The 26,060-nt window shown below is 42.6% G+C and overlaps 1 protein-coding gene across 2 annotated transcripts; it reads right to left on the bottom strand.

Annotated features, from left to right (window-relative positions):
• Positions 1 to 2,428: 2,428 nt before the first annotated feature.
• Positions 2,429 to 24,305, bottom strand: LOC117968371 (DELTA-stichotoxin-Hcr4a-like). 2 transcript variants are annotated; one of them, XM_059007310.1, is made up of 3 exons: positions 24,240 to 24,305; positions 7,028 to 7,185; positions 2,429 to 3,281 (listed from the first exon to the last, which is right to left on the bottom strand). In XM_059007310.1, exons 2-3 carry the CDS (start codon positions 7,162 to 7,164, stop codon positions 2,858 to 2,860), a joined length of 561 nt encoding a protein of 186 aa, XP_058863293.1. In that variant the 5' UTR covers positions 7,165 to 7,185; positions 24,240 to 24,305; the 3' UTR covers positions 2,429 to 2,857. The 2 variants fall into 2 exon arrangements, with proteins under 2 accessions (XP_058863293.1, XP_058863292.1); XM_059007309.1 differs by lacking the exon at positions 24,240 to 24,305 and adding an exon at positions 10,406 to 10,450.
• Positions 24,306 to 26,060: the final 1,755 nt, after the last annotated feature.

The raw sequence follows: 26,060 nt of genomic DNA, 5'->3' as shown, positions 1-26,060 counted from the left end.
TTACAAGATATCACATTATTTTTACATACAATTACCCATTATACAGTTGGGTTTTTACTGGAGCAATCTAGGTAAAGTACCTTGCTCAAGGGTACAGCAGCAGTTTGTACTACCCTCCAGTCAAGAGTTCAGAGCCCTAACCACTACTCCACACTGCTGCCCTATAATCCACTAGTGTTACATATGCTCCCATTGTTTGTACACTATGACAATTACCAATTTCTTCATGAGAAGCTAAATGAAAGATGTTACTTTTGCTTTTAGTAATGTGTGAATCCTCAATGCTATCACATGGTGGTGACATTGTGGAGCAGTGGCTGCCTGTTACTTCAACAGGTGAGAGCAGAAGTTCTTTTACTTTCCTATCATACAGATTAGTGCTTTGAGCAGAGCTTTGTGAAGCATTCCCTATCAACTTGTGCTTTTGTCATAACAAGGAAACTCACAGCAGGGATTTTTATAATCTGAAAGCTACACTGCCTTGGATAAGCAGTGGTTCAGGGATGAAAATGTGTATGATTTTAATGTTATTTGGTCTAATTCTTAATTAGTAACCAAATCCCCATTTCTGGCGCATATCAGAATTCATGAATTCAATCCATAGTAAATAACTTGAATTGTTCTGCTTCTAAGATTCCTCTGGGTGTTTGTGCTGAACAATAAGCCAGTGCTGGAGCAATGATTTTAAAGGCATGCATAAAGGGGCAATGCTAATTGATTAATGGCAGATTGTTATAAATGCAAACATTTTTCTAAATAAAAAATATTAGAAGTTTTTTTTAAGCATGTGGATCTTTTCTTTCTGCATACACGTCCCTCATGTAAAATCATTTTTTATTTCACGTTTAATGCACCTGGTAGTCTAGAAGTGTAATTAAAACATACATTGGGAAGTAAATAATCCTCTATAGGTTTTAGCTTTACCATGTGATAGTGTTTTTTTTTCCTTTGAAGAGAGCAAGTCACTGAATGTAAAATGGAATTTCATTCACAAGTGATCCAGTTCCAGCAGCACAACCCATCAGCTCTGGGTACAATTCTAAAGCAGCTCCAGTATGTCTAAAAAATGATTTATTCCAAGTGGTTGTATTTGAATGTCTTAACAATGACCAAATATCTCATTAAAATACACTGCCTTCAAAGTTGAAGTTGTTCTGATGACATGCACAACCAAGGGCACTGCCTGAGTTCAACACAGCTGAAAATCCCAGAGAGAAATCCACACAGGCAGTAAAAAATAAAACATTAATAATAATAATAATAATAATAATAATAATAATAATAATAATAATAATAATAATAATAACACAACTTGGAAATTATGTGTTAATGATTAGAAACATGTATAATTAATTTGAATATAAGAACAACACTGATAAAATGAAAATGCTAATTAAACTTTAAAATTGGAGCAGCATTCAGATCATGCAGTAGTAACATTCAGTGTCAGCAATGTATTTCTGGTGCTTAAAACTCCCCTCTGATCCTTCTGAGAAGAGAGATTGTTGCTCTTTTTCAAGGATTCAACCAAACTTATCTGCTCCCATTTGTTCATTACTACCACTAAATAAACAGCATGATTCTATATGCTTAAAATGTGTGTTTCACTTCAACACACTGATGAAGCTGAATTTTTGCAAACCAATGGTACGCACAGTGTGCATGTGGCTGCCGACCTCAATGGTCATGTGAGTAGTCCAGACCCAGTGAGAAACTATCAGCATCTATGGTTGCTGATAAAAAAAATAGAATCTAGCACCATATGGCCAAATTTGCATGCTGGGGTGGATGGCTGTGTGCAAACAATCTTCCCAGGAACACAGTGTTTAAAGACACACATTGCAAACCAGTTCCCACACAGGACAGGAAAACCCTCCACAAGGTAATCCTGCCTGTCAGTGAATGGGATCACAGCTGCTTTAACTCATGATGAACAATCTGCTGTCCATTTGTTTCATTCAGATGGACTTGCTGAGCAAAGACATCTATACATGATCAGCCCTGAGCTCCTCACACTGTCCCATTGATTTGTGTATTTAGGATCAGCCCTGAGCTCCTCACACTGCCCCATTGATTCGTGTATTTAGGATCAGCCCTGAGCTCCTCACACTGCCCCACTGATTCGTGTATTTATTATATTGATACAGAATGCAGCTCTATTCCAGTTGCTACAGATACTTCAACATGCACAATGGATTCTTCATATTTTAAAGCAGCACATTGTCCACATCTGGAATTGGAGATCTAGCTTTCGAGAATTTAAACCAGTGGAACCATCCTCAAGTTTACTCAACCTCTCAATTTATAAATGATAGAGAACACAACTTCACAAGGTGACTTATTTTATACACAGTTAACTCCCCCCCACCACACCTTTAGAAGTTGTCTCCAAAGATATGAAACAATCAAACAAACACATTGCTTTATTAATACAAGCTTTAATAACTAAGAACTGCATGAAAATAGGCTTAGCAGCTAAGTAGAAAATTAATTTGCATTGTACAATTGTTATTTTAGTGAGTTCATCTCTTTGGAAGAAAAATGCCTTTTACTGAGTTTACTAAAAAAAAAAACACATACCACCTCACCTCAAGTTGTCCAATAAAGGACAGGTTATAAGTGTACATACAGGCTAAAAGTGAACATATAGGTTAGAAGTGTACGTACAGTACAGTGTTCATTTATATCAACAGCATCAACACAATCCATAGTTTGTTATACATGTTGAAAATGCTTTTATACAGTATAAAAAGTAAAACACATCTAGTGCTCACTATATGACTTTTTTTGCAATAGGTGAGAAGAATGATTTCATGCATGCAAATATCAGGGCATTGAAAAGCAAGCACAGTATGTCTCAATCACGTGTACGTTTGTTCCACACTTCAACCTTCATTACTGACCTGCCGGCGGGAGACATTGTGGCTTTTATTTCAACAGCTTCCCCAGTAAACTCTATGAGCCCAGCTGTTGCTTGTTTTCTGATGAAACCCTTCCCCCCCTCGTTATACATTTGATTGTATAAGGCATGATCACAGGACGTTCCTACACTAATGGCCCCTATAGCGAACCAGTTTTCATACAAATTGTAATCATATGGTACAGAAAACATCATGGCAGTGCATTCGACAGGATCATTGTTCTTGATGACATCGTAGGTTAAGACACCCACACTTCCACATGCTGTATCACTGGTTTTGCTGAAGGAACACACGGCTGTGGTTTTTTCTTTGATGGTTGGCTGAGGAGGATCTACGTTATATCCACTGAACGTGTAAATCCTGATGAAAAAAAGAACAGCATTACAATGATCATACGAGGGAACTGTATCTAGCAAGCAAAGATCTGTACTGCTAGAGTACCTGTGTACCTGTCCCTGTTTACTGGGGAACCCTGAGCTCGTAACAAAGGTACATTCTGTAACAGTCATTTCTGAATGGGCAGGAAGAATGGGCCAAGCTGTTTACAGTAACTGCACACTTCTGTCCTCACTGTGCCAGCAAAGATACAAGCAATGATTGGATTTTGCTGGATGCCAATTAGTTACCTGATTTTTCTTTTTTTAACTTTAATTTGTTATAAATAGCACTTTTTAAAAAGTTATTTAAGCAATGTATGCATAAAGCTGCTGGAATATTATGGGTACCATTGACTAAATATTAACTGCCTTGTTACTGTGAGTGACCTTGTATTAAATATGACTGATTCAATTTGATTGGACTAAAACTGTAACAACATTTCCAAGGTATGTTGCAGCAATGCCCGCCCATAACATACAGTGCTGTGAAAAATTGTTTGATGTCTGATTTTCTGCATTTTTGCATATTTTTAACACTGAATGTTATTAGATCTTCAACCAAAACTGAATATTAGATAAAAGAGAGAAAGTTATGCAACACTGTGACAGAAATACAATGAGTTCTGGTGATAAATCTTCCTCCCGACCTGTGAGGGCGCTAAAGAACGGGAGGAGAAGTATCTGGAAGGGCTGGCCTGACAGTTCGTTTCCGGGGCCGGGAAGTGGGTCAGCCTGGAAGGAAGCGAGACTCTGTTGTAAGACCGTATTGATTTGACAGGTAAACGAGGGGCAGCTGCAAGTAATAAGGCAGCTGCAACCGTTTACCTAGATATCATGCGGGATTACATATAGGGGCCAGGGTAACGCTGTTCTTTTCCTTTGTTTGGGTAAAGCTCGAGAGAGAGAGAAGGACTGAGAGAGGAGCTCTCAATAATAAAGAAAAGAGAGAGACGTGTTACGTGTTTTTGTGTTGTGTTTGTCTGTGTTGTAATTGTTTATGTTTTACTTCACCAGACAGTTAGAGCACATCTCCGGAGCTGTCGCCGAGGGTCAGCACAATCCGGAGCACCACTGCACTAACCGTCACGAAATACTTGTGTTTGCACTAAGCACCAGCACGACTGCACTCACCCAGGACTGGTGACCGTGTGTTCCTTTTTGTTTGGGACTGTGCCCTGTTTTGTTATCCCCGTACTTTACACATTGGTGTGTATAGTCGGGGGTTTATTAGTTGACGGTCACCAGACCTGGATTATAAATAAAGCACTATTTTTCCACTGTATACCATTGTCTGCCTGTTCACTCCTGCATCGCATCACCGCTACACCTGTTCCCCTTACTAACCACTTTGCCACAAACACCCAATGCCCCCGTGTGAAAAAGTAATCACCCCCTTAGACTCAATAACTGGTTACACCACCTTTAGCAGCAATAACTGCAGCAAAGCATCCCCAAACCATGACACTACCACCACAATGCTTGACCGTTGGTATGAGGTTCTTACTGTGGAATGCAGTGTTTGGTTTTCGCCAGACATAACGGGGCCCATGTCAGCCAAAAAGTTCCACTTTTGACTCATCTGTCCATAGAACATTGTTCCAGAACTCATCCAGGTGCTTTTTGGCAAACTTGAGACGAGCATTCATGTTCTTCTTAGTGAGTAATGGTTTCCGCCTTGCTACTCTGCCATGAATCCCATTTTTGCCCAGTGTCTATCTGATGGTGGAGTCATGAACCTTGACCTCAGCCGAGGCGAGAGAGGCCTGCAAATCCCTGGATATTGTTCTAGGGTTCTTTATGACTTCCTGGACGATTTTACGCCTTGCTCTTGGAGAGATTTTGGCAGGACGGCCACTCCTGGGAAGATTCACTACTGTCCCAAACTTTTTCAATTTGGACAATATGGCTCTGACTGTGGTTTGGTGGAGCCCCAGAGCCTTAGAAATGGCTTTGTAACCCATTCCAGACTGATAGGCATCAACAACTTCACTCTGATGGTAAGTTAGTCAGATTTATATTGGGCAGGGCTGGCCCAAATCAGGCCTGGTTGTTAACCAAAGTACTCAAACAGCTGACCCTTATTATCCCTTTAATTGGGTTGAGTTAACTAGGGGGGGGCAATAACTTTTTCACACCTTAAGATTGCATGTTTGATTACCTTGCACACCAAACAAATGAAAGAAACACCAAACTTTGGTGTCATTCTTTCTCTCAGACTCCCTCTATATACGACTACAACCCACAAAAAAATCTGACCAAATACAATGTGGAAAATGTGCAAAAATGCAGAAAATCAGACAGGGGGCAAATACTTTTTCACGGCACTGTAGGTACTGGTGGGCCATTCGATTACAGGTTTAACAGAGAACTGATTGATGAAGTGCTGTAGGATCTGGGGACAGATGCAATCCACAATTCTATTGGATAGATGGACAGAACGATTCAGGATTGGTTTGTAGATTCACAGTTTGCATATCATCATATCATATCAAGCAGGAGCCTGAGAGACTGAAGCAATGCAGAGCCCAATACAGCCATGTCTAAGAGAACACAGTCTTTGTGTTGCAGTACATGTATGTGTTTCAATATATAGCATATTTATTTTAAATAATGCAATAAAAATGAAACTGCAGCTGGCTAATCTAGCAGGATTGAATTAAATCTACTATATGGGCCTGATTGTGATGAAACTCAGTAAAACAAAATGCAAAGTGCTTTAATAGTCCTATAAAAATGGTACCTGTGTACAGAGCATGCTGGCAATAGGGAAAATTAATACAGGTGCGTAACTTTGTCTGCTCCCACATCATTATAAATTCAGTTATTTGCTAATCCAATACATCACTCAAAAAGCTGAAGTCTTTAGATTTTCTCTACATCGATATTATTGTAGTTGACAGCTTTACAAAATGTGACTAACGACTAAATCAAAGGAGGTTATGATTTGGTTGTATAATGCACTAGTGAGCTTTCACTTAGAGGACTGTGTCCAGTACTGGTCACCACAGTACCTGAGGGACACTGTGGCCCTGGAGAGAGTCCAGTGAAGAGAAGCAGACTAATCCCATCATGTTTTAGAGGAATTAGAAGATGGGCAGAAGTCTATAAAATCTTAAAACGAGTTGACAAAGTTAACACTAACGAATACTCTGAAGCGCAGCTCATAATCCAGGTTCCCTGTACTGGTGGTCATGTTTTTGATGCTGAATCACTTGGATCCTTCAATACCCAATTCGACAAAGTCAACTAGCTACTAGGAACTGGACGCCTGTATATGTGCTGAATAGCTTCCTCTCACTCGTGCATGTTCTTAAGTTCCAACAGAGAGGAACCCTCAGTTTATCCAATTTGCTAACAGAACTTCTTAAGCAAAAGCTTACAGTGCAGATATAGTATAGGTTTAATGTTGTTTTTCTGGTTTGTTAGTGTTTGGTTTGTATCATGTTTGTGTACTTCTGAGCTAGAATTGTTAATTTCTAAAGATTCCATGCATATATCCCACTGTGTATCAAATGAATGCATTATCAAGAATAGACCGATTTCATTTTCAAAGCAAGCAATGTTATTTATTCTGTGTAATTATAGGACAAATAAAACAATTTGGCTTCCCTGCAGAACAGCTTTTTTAAAATTCTGTATTATTATAAAAATAATTCTTCAGTGAAATTAAAAAAATAAAATGCCAAACAGCCTTCGGTGTCAACAAAAAGTAGGATTATGATCACTTACCTTGGGTTTGTTAGAGAGAAATCACAGTTGTTTTGAATTGAAATAGTAACATTTCTGTTTGTCTGTATATTTCTGGAGATTTGCTCTGCTGTTACTCCTAGAAACGAGGCTCCAGCTATAGCTGCTGACACTGCCATCTTCACGCTGTATCACTCGTGCTAAAATTCAAACAAATGCAAGTTTATTAGCTTATATATTATGATTTCCATTACATGAGAGTAGATGTTAAAACTTCAAGCTGATTTGAACTCGGCTCTTGCCAAGATAAGCACCAACTAAGACGTAGCTTTACAGTAATCTAATGTGATTCATCTGTGTCTCCATCCATTTGCATTTCCTTCCATCTGATGATGTAGATATCCTTCTGGCTGGTGTTGATGGCTGAAGTGTAATGCTGGCTCCAGGGATCAGCTTATTTTGCCTCAGAATCGGTGGCGGCAGTGGCAGGGGTGGACATTTTACATAGGATATCATGGGTTATCGTTTGCAAAATGTCCATCTCCGTCAACGTCACCACACTATTTTTCATAAAATAATTTTCAGAATAATTTTCCTAGTGCTATGAAAATTGCCTACTTCTGTGGTACTGTAGTACTTTTTTAGTATGGCTTTATAAACCTTTGTAATGCTTGTCCTACTACAGAAGGTACTGTTTCTGTCATTGTATTGTGTATAAAGTGTTGTTTAATACTTGGCACTTTTCATCTGAATTACTGCAAGAACCAAGCAGCAGCACAAACACGTGGCTGAAGGACATGAAGATGAAAACTCAGTTTTACAATGTATGTTTTATTCTGTAAGAAAATGTACTATTTTTCAGTTACTTTTGTAACTGTTGAACACCTACACCTACCAAATATTAAAACAGAAGCCCTTTTTATTAAATGATAAAATGTAACATGTACACTGTATTATAACTCCTAGTATTCACTAGTTAGGGTGGACAGTTCGATTAACTTTCAATGTGTGCACTTGATTGCTTCGGCTGCCTCTGCACCACATTTTCACAGGTGTTTAATGCTTTACTCAAAGGTCTGCCCCTTCTGGGAATTCCTTATTTATTGTTTTGATTTCAATTACACAAGAGTAGATGTTAAAACTTCATGCTGATTTGAACTCGGCTCTCGCCAGGATAAGCACCAACTAAGTCGTAGCTTTGCAGTAAACTAACGTGATCCATAGGTCACATTAGTTCACATTAGGTATCTCCATCCATTTGCGCTTCCTTCCATATGATGATGAAGATATCCTTCTGTCAGGTGTTGATGGCTGAAGTGTAATGCTGGCTCCAGGGATCAGCTTATTTTGCCTCCTTAGCGCATCAGCACACACAACAGCTGCGATGCTGGCTCCGGGGATCAACCACAGTGCGGTCTCCCCAGTGCATCAGCATGACAACTGTCTGGATTGAGGAAAGTAGGGTACATCTCTGGGGTCTTCAAGTGGGCACCTTCCATCCTCTGTGTTTCGTCGACTAGCCCACGACACCTCAAGAGGGCTCGACGGCGATTCTGGTGTCCCAGCATCACCCCCTCCGTCACCCACTCAACTCAGCCCAGCTTACTTACCCATACATCAGCGTTTCTTTCTTTCTATTGTGCTTGAGATCCCCAGCCAGTATCTATCCGTCTCAACCACAGTCAGTTGCTGCTCCTCTCTGCTGCTTCAGATAAGTTCTTCAACTCTTGGCCACCAAATCCGACATCTCTGAGAAACCGGGTTGTAGAGTGTGCCACAAATCCTCGACAACCCACCTTCACTGGGTAAACCCAGATTTTCCATCCTTGCTGTTCCACTTCAGTGGCTAGTTGAGCGTACCACAGTTTCTTCCTCTCATACGCCTCATCTACAGCATCCTCCCATTGCACTGTTAACTCTACCAGGTGAACAAGGTGTGCTGATCCAGACCACAAGACAATATCTGGTCGAAGGTTAGTGGTGGCAATCTCAGGTGGAGAAATAAGCCATTGACCAACATCTGCCAGCATTTTCCAGTCTCTAGTAGCTTCCAGTTGTCCTGGGCGAAGATTGGTTTTAACACCTTTTCTTGGTGGTTGCTCTCCTGGGCGGAGGAATGTTGTCTTTTGTGTGTAATGTTTTGATGGAACAGGTGGCAACTTATTGGTCATGTTACGCTTGTCTTCCAATGCTAAGGCCAAACATTGCAGCACATGGTCATGGCACCAAATAAACCATCCTTGGCTAAGAGCCACCTTACATCCTGTCAAAATGTGCCTTAATGTTGCAGGTGATGAACACAAAGCACATGAGGGATTCTCTCCTACCCAGAGGTTTAGATTCTGTGGTGATGGGAGAACATCATATGTTGACTTGATGAGGAAATTGATCCTGCTCTGTTCCATTGACCATAGGTCTTGCCAGCCAATCTTGCGTTGTTCCACACTCTCCCATCTCATCCGTTCTCCCTGCTTGGCCTGGGAAATGGCCTTTATACACCTCATCCTCTCCTCCTGCTTTTGCACCTTGTTGACTACCATCTTCCTCCATTGAGCTGGGGCTGCCTTGTGCCATGTAGGAGGAGCTGAACTGAGACCAAGACCCCTTCTTCCATGCTGAACTTGCCCCATGATATCACCAATTTGAAGGGCAGCCTTTGCGTCCTCCACAGCTTTCTTTGCCACCCACTTTCTTCCAGTTTTCAGCACAGGTGCTGCCTCCCTTACACATTTGTCGCGTGACTCTACTAATGTCATTTCCAGTCTGACCTTGGTGCACTTAAACTCCTCGGTTAGAGCTGATGCTGGTAGCTGCAGTATTCATTTTCCATCTATATTAGTATAAAGGCAGCCGATTAATGGAACCATGTCACATTGAAAATTAAATGCCAATTGAAAATGCATATTATTGAACAGTGTGTAATAAATAAAGGAATGTTTTCAGCACTTTCAAGGTTTAATTGAATGTATGCATATAGCAGAAAATAAATTGTATTTATTGAAAAGGGACATGTTTATAAAATGCAAAGGAAATAGATAAAAACTGAAAATATAAAGTTAGAGTATTTAGATTGGCAAACATAAACAATTGCCTGTGGCTGAGAGTTATGTGCCAAACGGAAGAAGAAGAAGAAGAAGAAGAAGAAGAGCATATTTTCCTGTCACAAAGACGGCCAGAGTGGGTGGCGTCAGACCAGAAAAGGAATACACAGACAGACGGTGGTGATGATGATGAGCTGAGTGCAATGGCTGCACTCAGCATTTATTTAACAAATAAAAGGGTTGTAAACAGCACAAAACAGGACATGGCACTGGTAGCCAAAAGAAACATATAAACAAAACGGACTAAACACTTAACAAACGGTGCACGGAGACAAACAAACACGGTGAGTACAAACAACTATTATATTTACGATCTTACTTTCAATTACTCCTCTCTCTCTCACCCGTTCTCCACTCCCGTACACCTAACCCTGAGTGCAAGAAATGTGCGTCTATATATACTATTGTGCTGGGATTCAATTACTAATTAATTATTCACTTGAATCCCAGCACGTGAATTAATTCTGTGCAACCCCGTGCTCACATATTACATTTAACCAGCACGTGAAGTGATTTGTGCTCTCCTCGTGCCTAAATACAAATCTACACTTTAAATACACGTGAAACACAGACCCGTTTATATCCCGTGTACCAATCTATACACCAACATTTACACACGCAACATACAACACATAACACAAATGCACACAGGGGCGGGGTGCTTTGCCACATTTCCCCACGATGATGATGATATCAATTCGATTATAAATAAATAAATAAATAAATAAATAAATAAATAAACAAACGTTTGGCAACGAGACAGAGGTTTGACTATTTTTGTTTCTGTTGTAATCGCAGCCATTACCAATCACTTCATTTTTAATAAACTTTATGCTCGTACAGATGCGTGGTTTCCTGCAACTAAATAAATCATCACAGTGGCACTCTTTCAATTATTTGTCCGTAAAGGTCATTATTAGCAGCAGCAGAGCAAAAGCAATAGATGATTTGACTTTTTAACACAACTGCAAACTAAAAGGCAGGTACAATGAGCGATAGGCTAGATGGGATGCAGTAGTGAAATACTTATCACATTCTGACGTGTTTCAAAATTAGCGATTCATTTTAGAATACATTTCACCACACCAAAGCTTGTTTTGTTGCATTTTGGGATAATTCTGTATGATGAAATGCATCAAGTAGCCTATTCTATTTTGCGGTGGTATACCAACATCTGTACAAACAAACACATACATGCATATGTATTTCTCGTGTGTTGTTGACAATATAACTCCCCTACAAAGTAATCATTAAAAACCATAGCTGCACTAACGTTAGATTCAACGGCACAAACGAATGGGACAAGTTTGGTTGAATTCCGTTATTTTAAGGGGGCTCAGTGACGTCACTCGCCTTAAAATATATTGCTAATATCTCATTAACAATAATAGCAAAAACGTTTGTTTGAACGGCACAAACCGGCACAAACGTAGCACAAACAATACTGACATCACTACCCTAAAAATACAGTTAATATCTCAGAAAAAAATAATTGCAAAAACATTCGTTTCAACGGCACAAACCGGTACAAACATAGCACAAACGAATGCTATATGACTCACCGTTTAAGCATAAAGGTCGATTTCACTCATGCTCTGCTTGAATTGAAAAATAAAGATCGGAAAAAACGGTAAATTCTTTCAAAAATAAACGTCGCTATTAATCATCGATTTGGTAAAAAAAAAATAAAAAATAGAAAGTACAAGCCTAGTTATAAGTTATGATGTTTCCGTGATTTCATATTAGTTCAGTAAAATAATACATGTAGCATAATGCATTCTGTTAATGGTAAAGGCATATTTTATGTAAGGACTGGGAATCACCAACCTGCTTAATTGTGTTAAACTGTATCACGGTATACTGCAGTTTTGATAGACCAAGGCTGACTGAGAAATATGTGTTGCGTTTCTTTTGTGCATCAGTGTGTATATATATATATATATATATATATATATATATATATATATATATATATATATATATATATATACAGACGTGCTCAAATTTGTTGGTACCCTTACAGCTTATTGAAATAATGCTTCATTCCTCCTGAAAAGTGATGAAATTAAAAGCTATTTTATCATGTATACTTGCATGCCTTTGATATGTCATAGAATAAAGCAAAGAAGCTGTGAAAAGAGATGAATTATTGCTTATTCTACAAAGCTATTCTAAAATGGCCTGGACACATTTGTTGGTACCCCTTAGAAAAGATAATAAATAATTGGATTATAGTGATATTTCAAACTAAATAGTTTCTTTAATTAGTATCACACATGTCTCCAATCTTGTAATCAGTCATTCAGCCTATTTAAATGGAGAAAAGTAAGTAAGTGTGCTGTCTGGTATCATTGTGTGCACCACACTGAACACGTACCAGAGAAAGCAAAGGAGAGAGTTGTCTGAGGAGATCAGAAAGAAAATAATAGACAATCATGGTAAAGGTAAAGGCTACAAGACCATCTCCAAGCAGCTTGATGTTCCTGTGACAACAGTTGCAAATATTTTTAAGAAGTTTAAGGTCCATGGAACTGTAGCCAACTTCCCTGGGCGTGGCCGCAAGAGGAAAATCGACCCCAGAGTGAACAGAAGGATAGTGCAAATGGTAGAAAAAGAACCAAGGATAACTGCCAAAGAGATACAAGCTGAACTCCAAGGTGAAGGTACGTCAGTTTCTGATCGCACCATCCGTCACTTTTTGAGTGAAAGTGGGCTCCATGGAAGAAGACCCACTTTTGACAGAAAAACATAAAAAAGCCAGACTGGAATTTGCTAAAATGCATGTTGACAAGCCACAATCCTTCTGGGAGAATGTCCTTTGGACAGATGAGTCAAAACTGGAGCTTTTTGGCAAATCACATTAGCTCTATGTTCACAGACGAAAAAATTAAGCTTTCAAAGAAAAGAACACCATACCTACAGTGAAACATGGAGGAGGCTCAGTTATGTTTTGGGGCTGCTTTGCTGCGCCTGACACAGGGTGCCTTGAATCTGTGCAGGGCACAATGAAATCTCAAGACTATCAGGGCATTCTGGAGCGAAATGTACTGCCCAGTGTCAGAAAGCTCTGTCTCAGTCGCAGGTCATGGGTCCTCCAACAGGATAATGACCCAAAACACACAGCTAAAAGCACCCAAGAATGGATAAGAACAAAACATTGGACTATTCTAAAGTGGCCTTCTATGAGTCCTGATCTGAATCTTATCGAACATCCATGGAAAGAGCTGAATCTTGCAGTCTGGAGAAGGCATCCATCAAACCTGAGACAGCTGGAGCAGTTTGCTCAGGAAGAGTGTGCCAAACTACCTGTTAACAGGTGCAGAAGTCTCATTGAGAGCTACAGAAAACGTTTGATTGCAGTGATTGCCTCTAAAGGTTGTGCAACAAAATATTAGGTTAGCGGTCTCATCATTTTTGTCCATGCCATTTTCATTTGTTTTCTTATTTACAATATAATGTTGAATAAAAAATCAAAAGCAAAGTCTGATTTCTATTAAATATGGAATAAACAATGGTGGATGCCAATTACTTTTGTCAGTTTCAAGTTATTTCAGAGAAAATTGTGCATTCTTCATTTTTTGTGGAGGGGTACCAACAAATTTGAGCACGTCTGTATATATATATATATATATATATATATATATATATATATATATATATATATATATATATATATATATATATATATACACTGATGCACAACAGAAACGCAACACTCAGGTCTAATGGATTTAATCAAATATTATAAACAGAGATTTCAAAACAAAATCACAGAAAATGAAAATGTGAACACAATTCCAGATCAAAGAATCATGATACGTTTTGTGAGCCAGCTCACAGGTTCACCAGCAGGAGGCGTTTATGGCAGGCTAGGAACAAGCCCACAGGTGTTGCAGATAACACAATGATAGACCTGTGGTCAGCATACTTGCCTGCCATGACGTCAAGGAGTTAACGGGTAAACAGGCTGCAGGTGAGGTTAGGTAGGGGATCAAGGTTGTAACATGGTTAATTCGCATTAGCCTTAATTGCCCCTCACCTGTAGCCTGTAACCGTCCAATTACCAGAGAATCAGCACCCTTAAAAGAAAGCCTTCACATCCAGTCAAGGTTGGCTTCCAACCAGTGAGCAGTGTGAGCTTATCTACAACCAAGACTGAATGGGAATATAAAACAGAAGCTTAAAAACTGCCTTTGCGACTGAAATCTTCTTTCCTGGGCTGGCGCTGTTGGAAGGGAATACAGCAATGAGGAAAGAGACACCGCTGGTTTTCACATGCTGGAGACGAGCTGAAGCCAACAAACAACCTGGTAAAACCCAGGAACCAATTAATTCAACTGGATGTGGCTAACTGTCCAGTTAGTTTACATTGTTGTTTTTTTGTTAAACAAATCCTGTTTGAACTGTTTATTTTGTTTACATCTCATCTCGCAACCAGGATGCTATTTTCTTTTGTGAAGTAAGCGAGCAAGTTTATTTTTTTTTTACTTTTGTGAAGTTTAATAAACAAACTTGGATTAGAAATTACTGTCTGCTTCGTCTGTGTGCACCCACACGCCCACAAGTGGTGCCAGAAGTGGGGCATGTCACACAGAGAATCAAGCCAGCCAGCCAGCCAGCATGTTTCCTGTTAACCCCAATGTCATGGAAAGACATCCCGGGGACAGAGGGAGCAGTCGGCCCAGCAGTAGTAGGGCCAGGGGAACTAGCCACTACTGTAGAGCATTTGTTAGCAGCCATGCAGCAACAGCAGCTACAATTCCAGGACATTATTCTGAAGTAAATAGGGTCTTATCGACCTACTGGACCTAACCAGGTGCTAACTAAAATTACACCAGAAGATGATATGGAAAGCTACCTGACGGTTTTTGAGCGTACCGCTGAACGAGAGAGCTGGCCAAAAGCGGAGTGGGCAACCATCCTAGCTCCGTTCCTCTGTGGGGAGGCGCAGAAAGCCTATTTTGATCTGGACCGAGAAGCCGCTTGCGACTATCCCAAGCTGAAGACGGAGATCCTGGCCAGACTGGGGGTGACCATGGTGGTCTGAGCCTGGCGGTTTTATGAGTGGCGTTACTACCCTGAGCATCCTGGTCGCTCCCAGTTTGACCTGCTACACCTGGCAAAGAAGTGGCTTCACCCAGAACTCAACCCAGCAGGACGGGTTGTTGATTTACTGGTGATGGATAAGATTGTCCGGAGCCTTCCCGCTGTAGCAAGGGAACGAGTGGGTGAAGCAGACCCCAGTACTTTAGATGCCACCATGGCCACATTGGAACACTATACCGCAGCGCAGGCTTTGGTACAGCCGGATCAGCCAGTCCAAGGGAAGAGTGACCACGGCACCCAAGCAGCCCTCCAACCTGACCCCGAAAGAGTCACCCCGAGGTGATCTCCAGAGAGAGCCGCAGAGACCTCGAAGGCACTATCTGGGAAAGCAGGGTCAACCTGTCGCTACCTCAGACTACAGGGAAGCCATCAGGTGTTTTAGATGCGGCACTACCGGACATATCACCAGACAGTGCAGGAAGAAATCTCCAGAAAGAGCATCCCCTGTCTCCAAACCAGCCCGGTGAGTACTGATCCCTTTATTGTTTCAGTGCGGGTGGAGGGTCAAGATATGGTTGCTTTGATAGACTCTGGTAGTTCAGAAACATTAGTCACAAGGGACCTAGTACCCTTGGAGAGGTATACGCAGGAGAGTAAGGATGTGTATATCCGATGTATCCATGGTAACATTAAGCCTTACCCCACAGTAGTAATCAGGGTAGAGATAGCAGGCCAAAATTTTTTAGTGAAAGTTGGCGTAGTTCCTAGCCTACCAGTTGCAATGATTATAGGAAAGAACTGTCCGCAGTTTTTAGAGTTGGTTAGGGTAGGGGCAGGGTTACTGGGGCAGGTGGAGGTGCCCCAACATTCTACCTCAAGCCCAAGTCAAGAGGAGAAATGGTTGATCTCCAACCATCCACCTCACTTCAGAATCCTGAACCAGAGAGGGAGCTTTTTCCTTTCCATAATGAGGTTATAATGCCGCCTACTGGCGAAAAGAAAACTAGGTCTCAGAAAGGGAAGGACGGAAAACTGTATTAAACCTGGCACATGTACACTTACTTGGGGGACATTTGGGAACAGATAAAACGAGGGCTAGGATTCTGCACAGGTTTTACTGGTTAGGGGTGTGGCGTGATGTGGCTGACTTTTGCGTGGCATGCCCCTGAGTGTCAGCGTGTGACCGGCAAGAAACCGCCTAAAGCCCCGCTAATCCCCATGCCGATCATAAAGGTCCCATTTGAGAGGATTGGGATAGATCTAATAGGGCCCCTTCCTAAAACTAAGTCTGGTTTTAAGCATGTGTTGGTCATGGTAGACTATTCCACACACTACCCCGAGGTGGTACCGTTACGGAACACCTCGGCCAAAGTTATAGCACAGTCCTTGTTACATATTTTTTGTAGGGTGGGGTTACCCAAGGAGGTCCTGACCGACCAGGGCACCCCTTTTATGTCTCTGGTGTTTAAAAAGCTCTGTGCCCTCCTGAAGGTTAAAAGTTTACGCACTTCCGTTCACCACCCACAAACTGATGAGTTGGTGGAACGTTTTAACCAAACGTTGAAGCAGATGTTACGGAGGGTCACTGTTAACCAATCGCTGGAATGGGATGTCTTTTTACCTTACCTCATGTTTGCCTATTGCGAAGTTCCACAGGCGTCCACTGGGTTTAGCCCATTCGAGCTTGTGTTTGGGCAACAGCCCAGAGGACTTCTGGATGTGCTACGTGAAGCATGGGAGGCGGATCCAACTAGGGGACAAGCGGTTCCTGAAGATATAACCTTACTGCGGGGTAGGCTAGCAGAGATGGCAGATCTGGTGTCCAGCAATCTCCAGGAAGTGCAGGGAGCACAACAGCGTCAATATAACAAAGGAGCCTGCGCTCGTGAATTTCAGGTGGGCGACAGGGTATTGGTGCTCATCCCGTCCAATCCCTATAAGTTTCTGGCACAATGGAGGGGACCGGTAGAAATTGTAGAAAAGGTAGGCCCAGTTAATTACAAGGTACATCAACCAGGGAGGCATAAGCCTTATCAAATATATCATATTAACCTTTTAAAACCCTGGAAAGACCGGGACTTACTTTTTTCAGACAACCTGACCTGGAAGTGAGGCGCGACCCGGGGGTTCCCTGACTGTAGCCACCGGCGGCCAACTGAATAAACAGCAGCAGGCCGAGCTGGATAGGCTGATACAGGGTAACGGAGCAGTCTTTTCAGACCTCCCAGGGTCAACACACCTCTTCCAGCACCGGATCGAGACCGAACCGGGAGTAAAGGTACAGCAAAGGTACATTAGGTTACCAGAGGCTAGACGGGAAGTCATGCGCAATGAGGTGTGTAAAATGCTGGACTTGGGGGTTATCCGGGAGTCACGCAGTGAGTGGTGCAGCCCGGTGGTCATGGTGGATAAACCAGATGGTTCAGTTCGATTTTGCATAGTCAGGAAACTGAATGTGGTATCTAAATTTGATGCTTATCCCATGCCCCGGGTGGATGAGCTAATGGAGCGGTTGGGGACGCCCACTATATCTCTACCCTGGATTTAACCAAGGGATACTGGCAGGTACGGTTGTCCCCAAGCTCCTTCGAAAAAACGGTGTTTTCCACCACGGACGGCTTATTTGAGTTTGTGGTTCTGCATTCTGGTCTTCAGAGCCCCTGCTGCTTTTCAGCGGTTAATGGATCAGGTGCTGTGTCCTCACGCTGCATATGCTGGAGCCTATTTGGATGATGTCGTCATCTTTAGTGATGACTGGCAGACTCACCTACAAAAGCTTCAGGCAGTACTGGACTCCATACATGAGGCCGGATTGACAGCTAACTCAAAGAAATGTAGGTTAGCCTTCTCCGAAACACAGTAACTGGGGTATACTATGGGGCAGGGCTGGCTGAAGCCACAAGAAAAGAAGGTGGAGGTCCTTCACAGTTACCCACGGCCCAAAACTCAAACAGGTTCGAGCATTTCTGGGGTTAGCGGGGTATTATAGGAGGTTTAAACCACAGTTCCCCACTCACGCTACACCCCTCACAGAGCTCACAAGAGGTAGGAAAAACCAACCCATGGAGACACGGCGACATACCCCACCCTAAAAGTATATCTATCGGTAGGTCCGATAAAGCGCCACCTGGTAGTGGGGGTGGCCGAAAAGTTACCACACCCGATTATTCTGGGTCGAGACTGGCCACAATATAAGGATTTAGTAAAAGTATTGGCAGCCTCGACCACACGTGTAGACATGGCAGACCCCCGGGGAATGGAAGTAATTGGCACCATTTTTCCTTTCCATGCAGGACTGTTTTCTCCACTTTTTCGTCCTAGGAAAACACACAAGGAGAGACGGAGGGAAAAGTGGGAAGGCGCATTGATCCGACATGGTTGGGGCCTGGCGGGGGAAGGGTTTGATGGTCCCAAACGACAATCGAAGGGGGTGGGAACACAGTGTGACCGGGTGGGCGAGGTTACTGGACCCTTGAGGGTGGACACTGCTCCAGCCCTTGTCAATATCCCGGACGTGTGGGCCTCAAGCGCGGACCTAGTGTGGGAGCAGAACAACAACCCCACACTGGTGCACGCTTGGGAACAGGTTCGGTCTATTGAGGGTAAGGATGTTGATGGCATCGGGACGCTGTTATATCCCCACTTTGTTGTAGAGGGGCACTTGCTATATAGGGTAAATCTAGCCCCGGGCACAGGACAGCCTGTCAAACATTTGATGGTTCCCCCTTCCTGTCGACCAGACGTCATGAGGCTGGCGCATAACGTTCCCTTTGCAGGATACCTTGGTGTTGACAAAATGAGGGACCGAAAACTGGCTCGATTTTATTGGGTAGGCTGTACACCGAGGTGGCGAAATATGTAGCTACCTGCCCGGTATGCCAGAGAGTAGCGCCGGGTCGAGTGCGCCCCGCCCCTTTGGTCCCACTGCCTATTGTCTCCACTCCCTTCGAACGTGTTGCAATGGACATAGTTGGGTCAGTGCTGCCTTCTGATTCTGGGTACACGCACATATTAGTGATGGTGGATTATGCAACGCGGTACCCGGAAGCAGTTCCTTTGCGGTCCACTAGTGCCACTTCAATTTCGAAAGAATTGAGTCAGATTATGGCTAGAGTAGGGATTCCCAAAGAAATATTAACTGATCACGGAACAAACTTTTTATCAAAAACGCTACAGCAGGTGTACAAAATTCTAAAGATACGTCCCATCAGGACGTCTGTTTATCATCCCCAAACGGACGGTCTAGTGGAGCGTTTTAACCAAACATTGAAGCAAATGTTGAGACGGTTTGTGAGTCAGGAGCGGAAACATTGGGCTACTCTTCTTCCTTACCGCCGAGAGAGGTGCCTCAGAGCTCAATGGGATTTTCCCCCTTTGAGTTGTTATATGGCTGGCAGCCATGGGGCATCCTCAACCTGTTGAGAGAAGGTTGGGAAGAACACAAAAGCTACTCTAAAAATGTAGTGCAGCATGTGCTCCTACTACGGGATCGTCTTGATTTAATTGGTCGCTTGGCTCAAGACAATCTTAGATCGGCTCAACATCGGCAACAGCAGCATTACAATACTAATCCACAAATTCGAACCTTTCGACCAGGAGATAAAGTAATGCTGCTTCTTCCGTCATTGGAGTCGAAACTGTGTGCTAAATGGCAGGGGCCATATGAGGTGATACGGGCCGTAGGACTAGTAAATTATGAAATTAGGCAGCCCGATCGCCATAATAAACCGGAAATTTACCATGTCAACTTATTAAAGCCCTGGAAGGCAAGGTAGGTCTTATTCATAGCCCCAGGCGAGATAGAGGATGACCTAGGACCCTGCATAGAGACCCCTAGCCCCAGTCATATTTCAATGGGGGAACAGTTACTTCTGGATCAGCAGGTGGAATTGCGTAAGTTGATCGGGAAATTTGGGGATGTGTTTTCTGACGTGCCCGGCAGAACTAACCTTACCTAATATGCTGTTATTACTCCGCCAGGGATCACTGTTCGGGAGAGGCCCTACCAGATCCCAGAAAGCCGGCGGAGTGGCGTCCAGAACGAGGTGAGGGCGATGCTTGAACTTGGGGTCATTGAGCCTTCCAGAAGCGAGTGGTGCAGTCCCATCGTTATAGTGGCTAAGAAGGACGGCACTAATCGTTTCTGTGTTGACTTTCGAAAGGTCCATGTTATCGCCAAGTTCGACGCCTACCCCATGCCTCGGATCGACAAACTCTTTGACCGACTGGGGATGGCCAGGTTTATCAACTCTCGACCTGACGAAGGGATATTGGCAGATCCGTTTGACCCGTAATTCACGTGAGAAAACAGAATTTTCAACTCCGGACGGACTGTTCCATTTTAAAACCATGCCGTTTGGGCTACATGGTGCGCCCACCGCATTTCAGAGACTGATGGACGAAATGCTACATCCCCATCGTGAGTATGCAGCAGCGTATATTGACGATGTGGTTATATATAGCTCCACCTGGAGAGAGCATGTAAGTCGACTCACAGCCATCTTTCAGTCTCTAAGGACTGCCCGGCTGACAGCCAACCTGAGGAAATGTGCGGTTGCTAAATTAGAGACCCAGTACCTAGGATTTATCATGGGAAATGGACGGGTGAAACCCGTGGCCACCAAGGTCCAGGCTTTGGTGGACGCGGCAGTCCCCAAAACCAAGTCCCAGGTGAGGTCACTATTGGGATTGGCTGGTTATTACCGCCGCTTTATCCCCGAGTATGCCACCATGGTCAATCCCTTGGTAGACCTCACTAAGAAATGTGCGCCAAATTTAGTTAAGTGGTCAGCGGAGTGTCAGGGAGCGTTTGAGACCATTAAACAAAAACTGTGCCAGGCTCCTGCGCAAATATCGCCAGATTTTAGCAAGAGATTCTTCCTCCATACCGACGCATCAGAGGTTGGTTTGGGGGCGGTCTTGTCTCAAAGTTAATGGGGTGGAGCACCCCATTCTCTACATCAGTAAAAAAATGCTTCCTCGGGAGCACAATTACTCGGTTGTGGAGAAAGAGTGCCTGGCCATTAAATGGGCTACCCACTCCCTCAGATATTACTTACTGGGACATTCATTTGATCTGGTCACGGACCACGCCCCACTCAGATGGTTAAGCACCATGAAGGATAGCAGTGCTCGAATAACTCGGTGGTATTTGGCATTGCAACCTTATATGTATCATATGGTACATCGTGCAGGGAAAGATCACCAAAATGCGGATTATTTTTCCCGGGAGGGGGGAGTAATGGGAATGGTAGATTTGGCTGAGTGTTCCTTCGGCTCCACTCTGAGCAGTGGGATATGTGACAAAGAGAGAATTAACTCTTGTTTTAGATCTCCCTCCTGACCGGTGAGGGCGCTAGGGAGGAGGAGCAGACATCCCCAGGGGAGGTGGAAGTCGGCCACCTGGAAAGGGGGCGGAGCGGCAGTGCGCAACGTCATCGACCCGGTCGGGAAGCACGGTGGCAATCATGTATTGGTTGATGGCGGTTGCCCTCGCTGACCAATGGGGTCGGGATGGAGCGTACAAAAGGGGGGCGTGGCCCAGGGTTATGTTCCTTCTGGCAAGGTACAGTGCGAGAGAGCGAGAGAGAAATGAGCAGGGAAACAGAGGAAGGGATTTGGAAGACGGGTCGTCTTTGTTGTGTGGACTTACCTGCTAACCCATCTATTTTTGTATTTTAGAGCACTAACGGGACGCTCCAGGATTACGCCGGAGGAGCGACAACCCGGAAGTGCTGGTTTTATTACCCCCCGGATTACAAAAGGAAGACGGACTGTTTTGTTGTTTGTTTATTTGGGACTGCAACCCCCGTTTTCTCTTTATTTTGTCGGGTTACACATCGTTGTGTACCCCGGCTTCCCTATTGTTTATTTGTCTCTATTATTTTTTAGTGCGTTTTGGTAACCTGTTTGCAGGAAATAAAACCCAAGCACTTACTTGGAAAAAGGACTGGAGTCTGTTATTTTACACCACACTGCGTTCATCCTGTCACACTGTGGTAATTAGCATTTCTTGAAACCAGGTTTTTTTCTGAGTTTATTTAAACCCTGACATTGAATGGTGTAGATCAAGGGTCTCCAACTCTGGTCCTGGAGAGCTACTGGGTCTTCAGGTTTTCGTTTCAACCGAGCTCAAAGTTACTTATTTGCACCAATTATTGGCTTAATCAGTCATATTAATAGGTCTTCCAGATCTTTAGCCATTAAAGACACCCAGAAAACCTGCAGGATAGAGGCTCTCCAGGAGCAGGGTTGGAGATCCCTGGTGCAGATTGATCTGGTGCAGATTTATTATTATTATTATTATTATTATTATTTATTTCTTAGCCGACGCCCTTATCCAGGGCGACTTACAATTGTTACAAGATATCACTTTATTTTTACATACAATTACCCATTTATACAGTTGTTTTTTTTTACTGGAGAAATCAAGGTAATGTACCTTGCTCAAGGGTACAGCAGCAGTGTCCCCACCGGGGATTCAACCCACGACCCTCCGGGCAAGAGTCAAGAGCCCAAACCACTACTCCACACTGCTGATCTGGTGCAGATTGATCTGGTTTAGATTGATCTGGTGCAGATTGATGTTCATTGAACTGTTCGAGACTGCACTCTTTAATAACTTATATATTTATATTCTATCCATTTGAAAAGCAACACAAAATGTAAACAATAAAGCGGATCTGTGCTGACTCTTCTGGTGTATTCATAGTGCTGCAGGAAGAGGGCAGCAGCTGTTCAATATCCGTCTGTTGGTCATGGCAATGACATGGAGAGGTGGGAGAGAGGGTGTGTGGGCTTTCCCTCTCTCTGAGAGGCGGGTCTTGGGGGGGACTGCTGGCACTATAAAATAACATTCTGCTGTTCCCTCAGCTCTGCCCTTCTAAGACGTGCTGAGCATGCAGAAGCTCTGATCCAGGACCGAGAACGGTCGGGAGAAAGAAAAACCTGGGAAAGAAATCCCAAAAGAAAATAAAACAAAAGTAGTGGTAGCGGATAAACCTTGGGCAGACCCCATAAGTAGTTTTACAGCAGGCTGAGGGAGCAGCGAGTGTAGGACGGAGACCCAGGCCGTGCGGGTAGCGACGGTCGGGGGAACGCTGCCGAGTGCAGCACCTTTTATTTGTAGTTTGATTACTGTGTTTTATTTTCCTTTATCCTTTCACCTGCACTTGATCTTTGTACCTCCTCTGGTATTGCTGTGGTTCTGTCTACCATCGTTGGTAGACAGACTATGCTCAACAGCGCCCTCTGCGGGCTAAAACGTGGGAGCACCCACCCTCAATAAAACTGGGCACCTTTGCGGTGTTTCAAGTTCACCTTTCTGTCTCCCCAGTGTCAGTGAATTACCCATCACCCTTCCACAGTGCCTTATAATGCAACGGAACATAATGTAGCCTGTTCACTGAGTATTATTATTATTATTATTATTATTATTATTATTATTATTATTATTATTGTTATTATTATTATTGTTGTTGTTAATTAATTTATTTCTTAACAGACGCCCTTATCCAGGGTGACTTACAATTGTTACAAAATATCACATTAGAGATAAGAGCAGTTCTAAATACAATAAAGTTAGTATAAAAAGGAGCCAATTCAAATAAGAAGAAATACAGTAAATAATTACGTTTGAGAGCGATTTTGACTAACAGCAGTTAACCACGTACAGTAAAAAGATTTGCTTATAAGAGTAAATTTCATTAAGTGCATGTAGTCAGTGCAATAAATTGATAAGAATGATTTCAAATCAGAGCAATTACAAAAAACATGAATACGGGAGTTAAATCAAGTATAGATACAGAAAATAGTTAGAATTGAGAGCAGTAGCAGAATACAGCAAACCAAACCTGGAGCTTAACTTCACCGAGACTTGTTATGCATTCAATTTGTTTTGTTTTTGTTTTATTTGTTTGTTTAACAAAGACACTCAGTCCACTTTCCTCTTCCTTTCTGAACCCACAGACCCACAATCACATCTTTTAATCAGCTACAAATCAAAGGGAACTGCTAGTCTGCAGCACTATACACATTACAATTCATTATTATAGTGTTTTAAAATGAACATTACAAAGTTTAGGTTGTAAACCCAACAGATTTCTAACCTGTACTTTGGAAGCAGGAGCTGGAACTAGGAGGATGTCAGCGCAGTCCAGGTGTGCATAGCCGAGTAAAATGTGAAGCAAAACTGTCAGCTTTATACTGTTACACAAGCAAGGGGTGCGGCAGAGGAAGATAACCCTGGTATTTGGGCATGTAAATTTACTCAGGCTACACCAGATTAAGAACTTCATCTTCTAAGAAATGATGTGGATAAATGTAAGTGCCACAAGCAGTACAGGTAAATTATTAAACATTAGGTCAAATACAAGTGGTTTGCAAAGAACCGTTGCAGTATTGTTATGCAAACTATATAACTACATTCACAGTGAGTAACACATTGGATCTGTGAGTGATCATAGAAAATAGAAGTAACTATACAGTGACCAGCCAGCCCATAAAGCAGTCAATGAAAGGCAAACAGTTACAGTAAAACATGATTATAGTAAAATACAGCTACAGTAAAATATAACATTAATATTTACAAAATCTTCTTAATGTTCTGGAATCTGAACACGTGGTAAAGCAGAGTGTACTGTGAGTGGTGAGAGAGCTCTGTTCCAAGCATCTCAATATGTAGGCCTGCTGTATATCTTATATTTTAAATACAAATGAAATAGAAGTTTCAATACATTATTTTCCTCAATCTCTGATTCCAGTGCAACATACAGGAGCAGACTACTTCTAAATGAGATTTGACATCAGCAAGCAGCCACATTGCTCTCCCTAAGACAATATGCAGGGTGGTTACTATTAACTGCAACCAGGCCCCCGACTGATACCTACAGTAGTCAGGGCCATTTCTAGCCTTTTAGGGCCCCCCCCCTCACTGTAAGCCACTCAACTTGGTACGACATCAAACCAACATAGGCTTAAGCCTAGTGTCTTGTAAACGTTTGTATGAGCACACATATGTACGAGCAAACATACAATGTGCAAATAAACATGTAAAGACTAAAGAGGGACCTGTTAGCAGCAACATCATCTTTTATTAACAAAAGGCAGTGAAAACAAAGTCTGGAATTAATTAAGTTCGGAATTAATTAACTAATTGTCTCCCAGCAAAACCACAGCAACCTAAAATGACCATATTCACACTGTCAGAAATGTGATTTTAAAAGGACAAGAATATAACATCAATATTAATAAGTAGATGGGTTCATACCTTTATTGACTTGCATTTGTTTCACTGCTACTTAAGTTGCCTTACACTGCTGGGACTGGTAACTGCTGCTGACCGGTAAGACTGGTGCTGATACTGCTGGGACTGGTGCTGACACTGGGACTGGTGCTGACACTGTGACTCCTGCTTTGAACGAGTTTAGCACACAGTTTCTCACTCAATTCTAATATTCTTTTGTCTGTATAAATCGATGATAGGAAGTAGTACAGTACTTCAGGCAGGGGAAACCGGTCGCAGAGGTCCTGGTGCTGCCTGGCACAAAGGCCGGGTCACTATAAATGCAAATACACAGCCACTATGCTATAATAAAACGCTATGTTATGGCAGGTAGGGTGATACTTGGACAAGCTGACTGTCCATTTAAAGTAACGAGAAAAAAAAAAAACATACAGCCAGCTACCCTGGTTTAGCTACACATTTAATGTCATCATAAAAACAGCTCTGCTGGCATCAAAACATTCTACATGAAAAAAAAAAGATTTATCAAAACGTATTGCAGCTAAACATCACATTGCGCAGGGGAAAAACAACAATATAAATGATAAATTCACTTAACATTGATTCTTACCAAGAGTTGGCTTCTTTAGAAAGAAATGCTTTTTTTCCGTTTCATGTTAGTGTTGCACTGTAAACCAGAGTACAG

This window comes from Acipenser ruthenus, chromosome 35 (genome assembly GCF_902713425.1).
Source record: "Acipenser ruthenus chromosome 35, fAciRut3.2 maternal haplotype, whole genome shotgun sequence".
NCBI classification, from domain to species: Eukaryota; Metazoa; Chordata; class Actinopteri; order Acipenseriformes; family Acipenseridae; genus Acipenser; species Acipenser ruthenus.
This window is presented reverse-complemented; position numbering and strand designations above follow the sequence as displayed.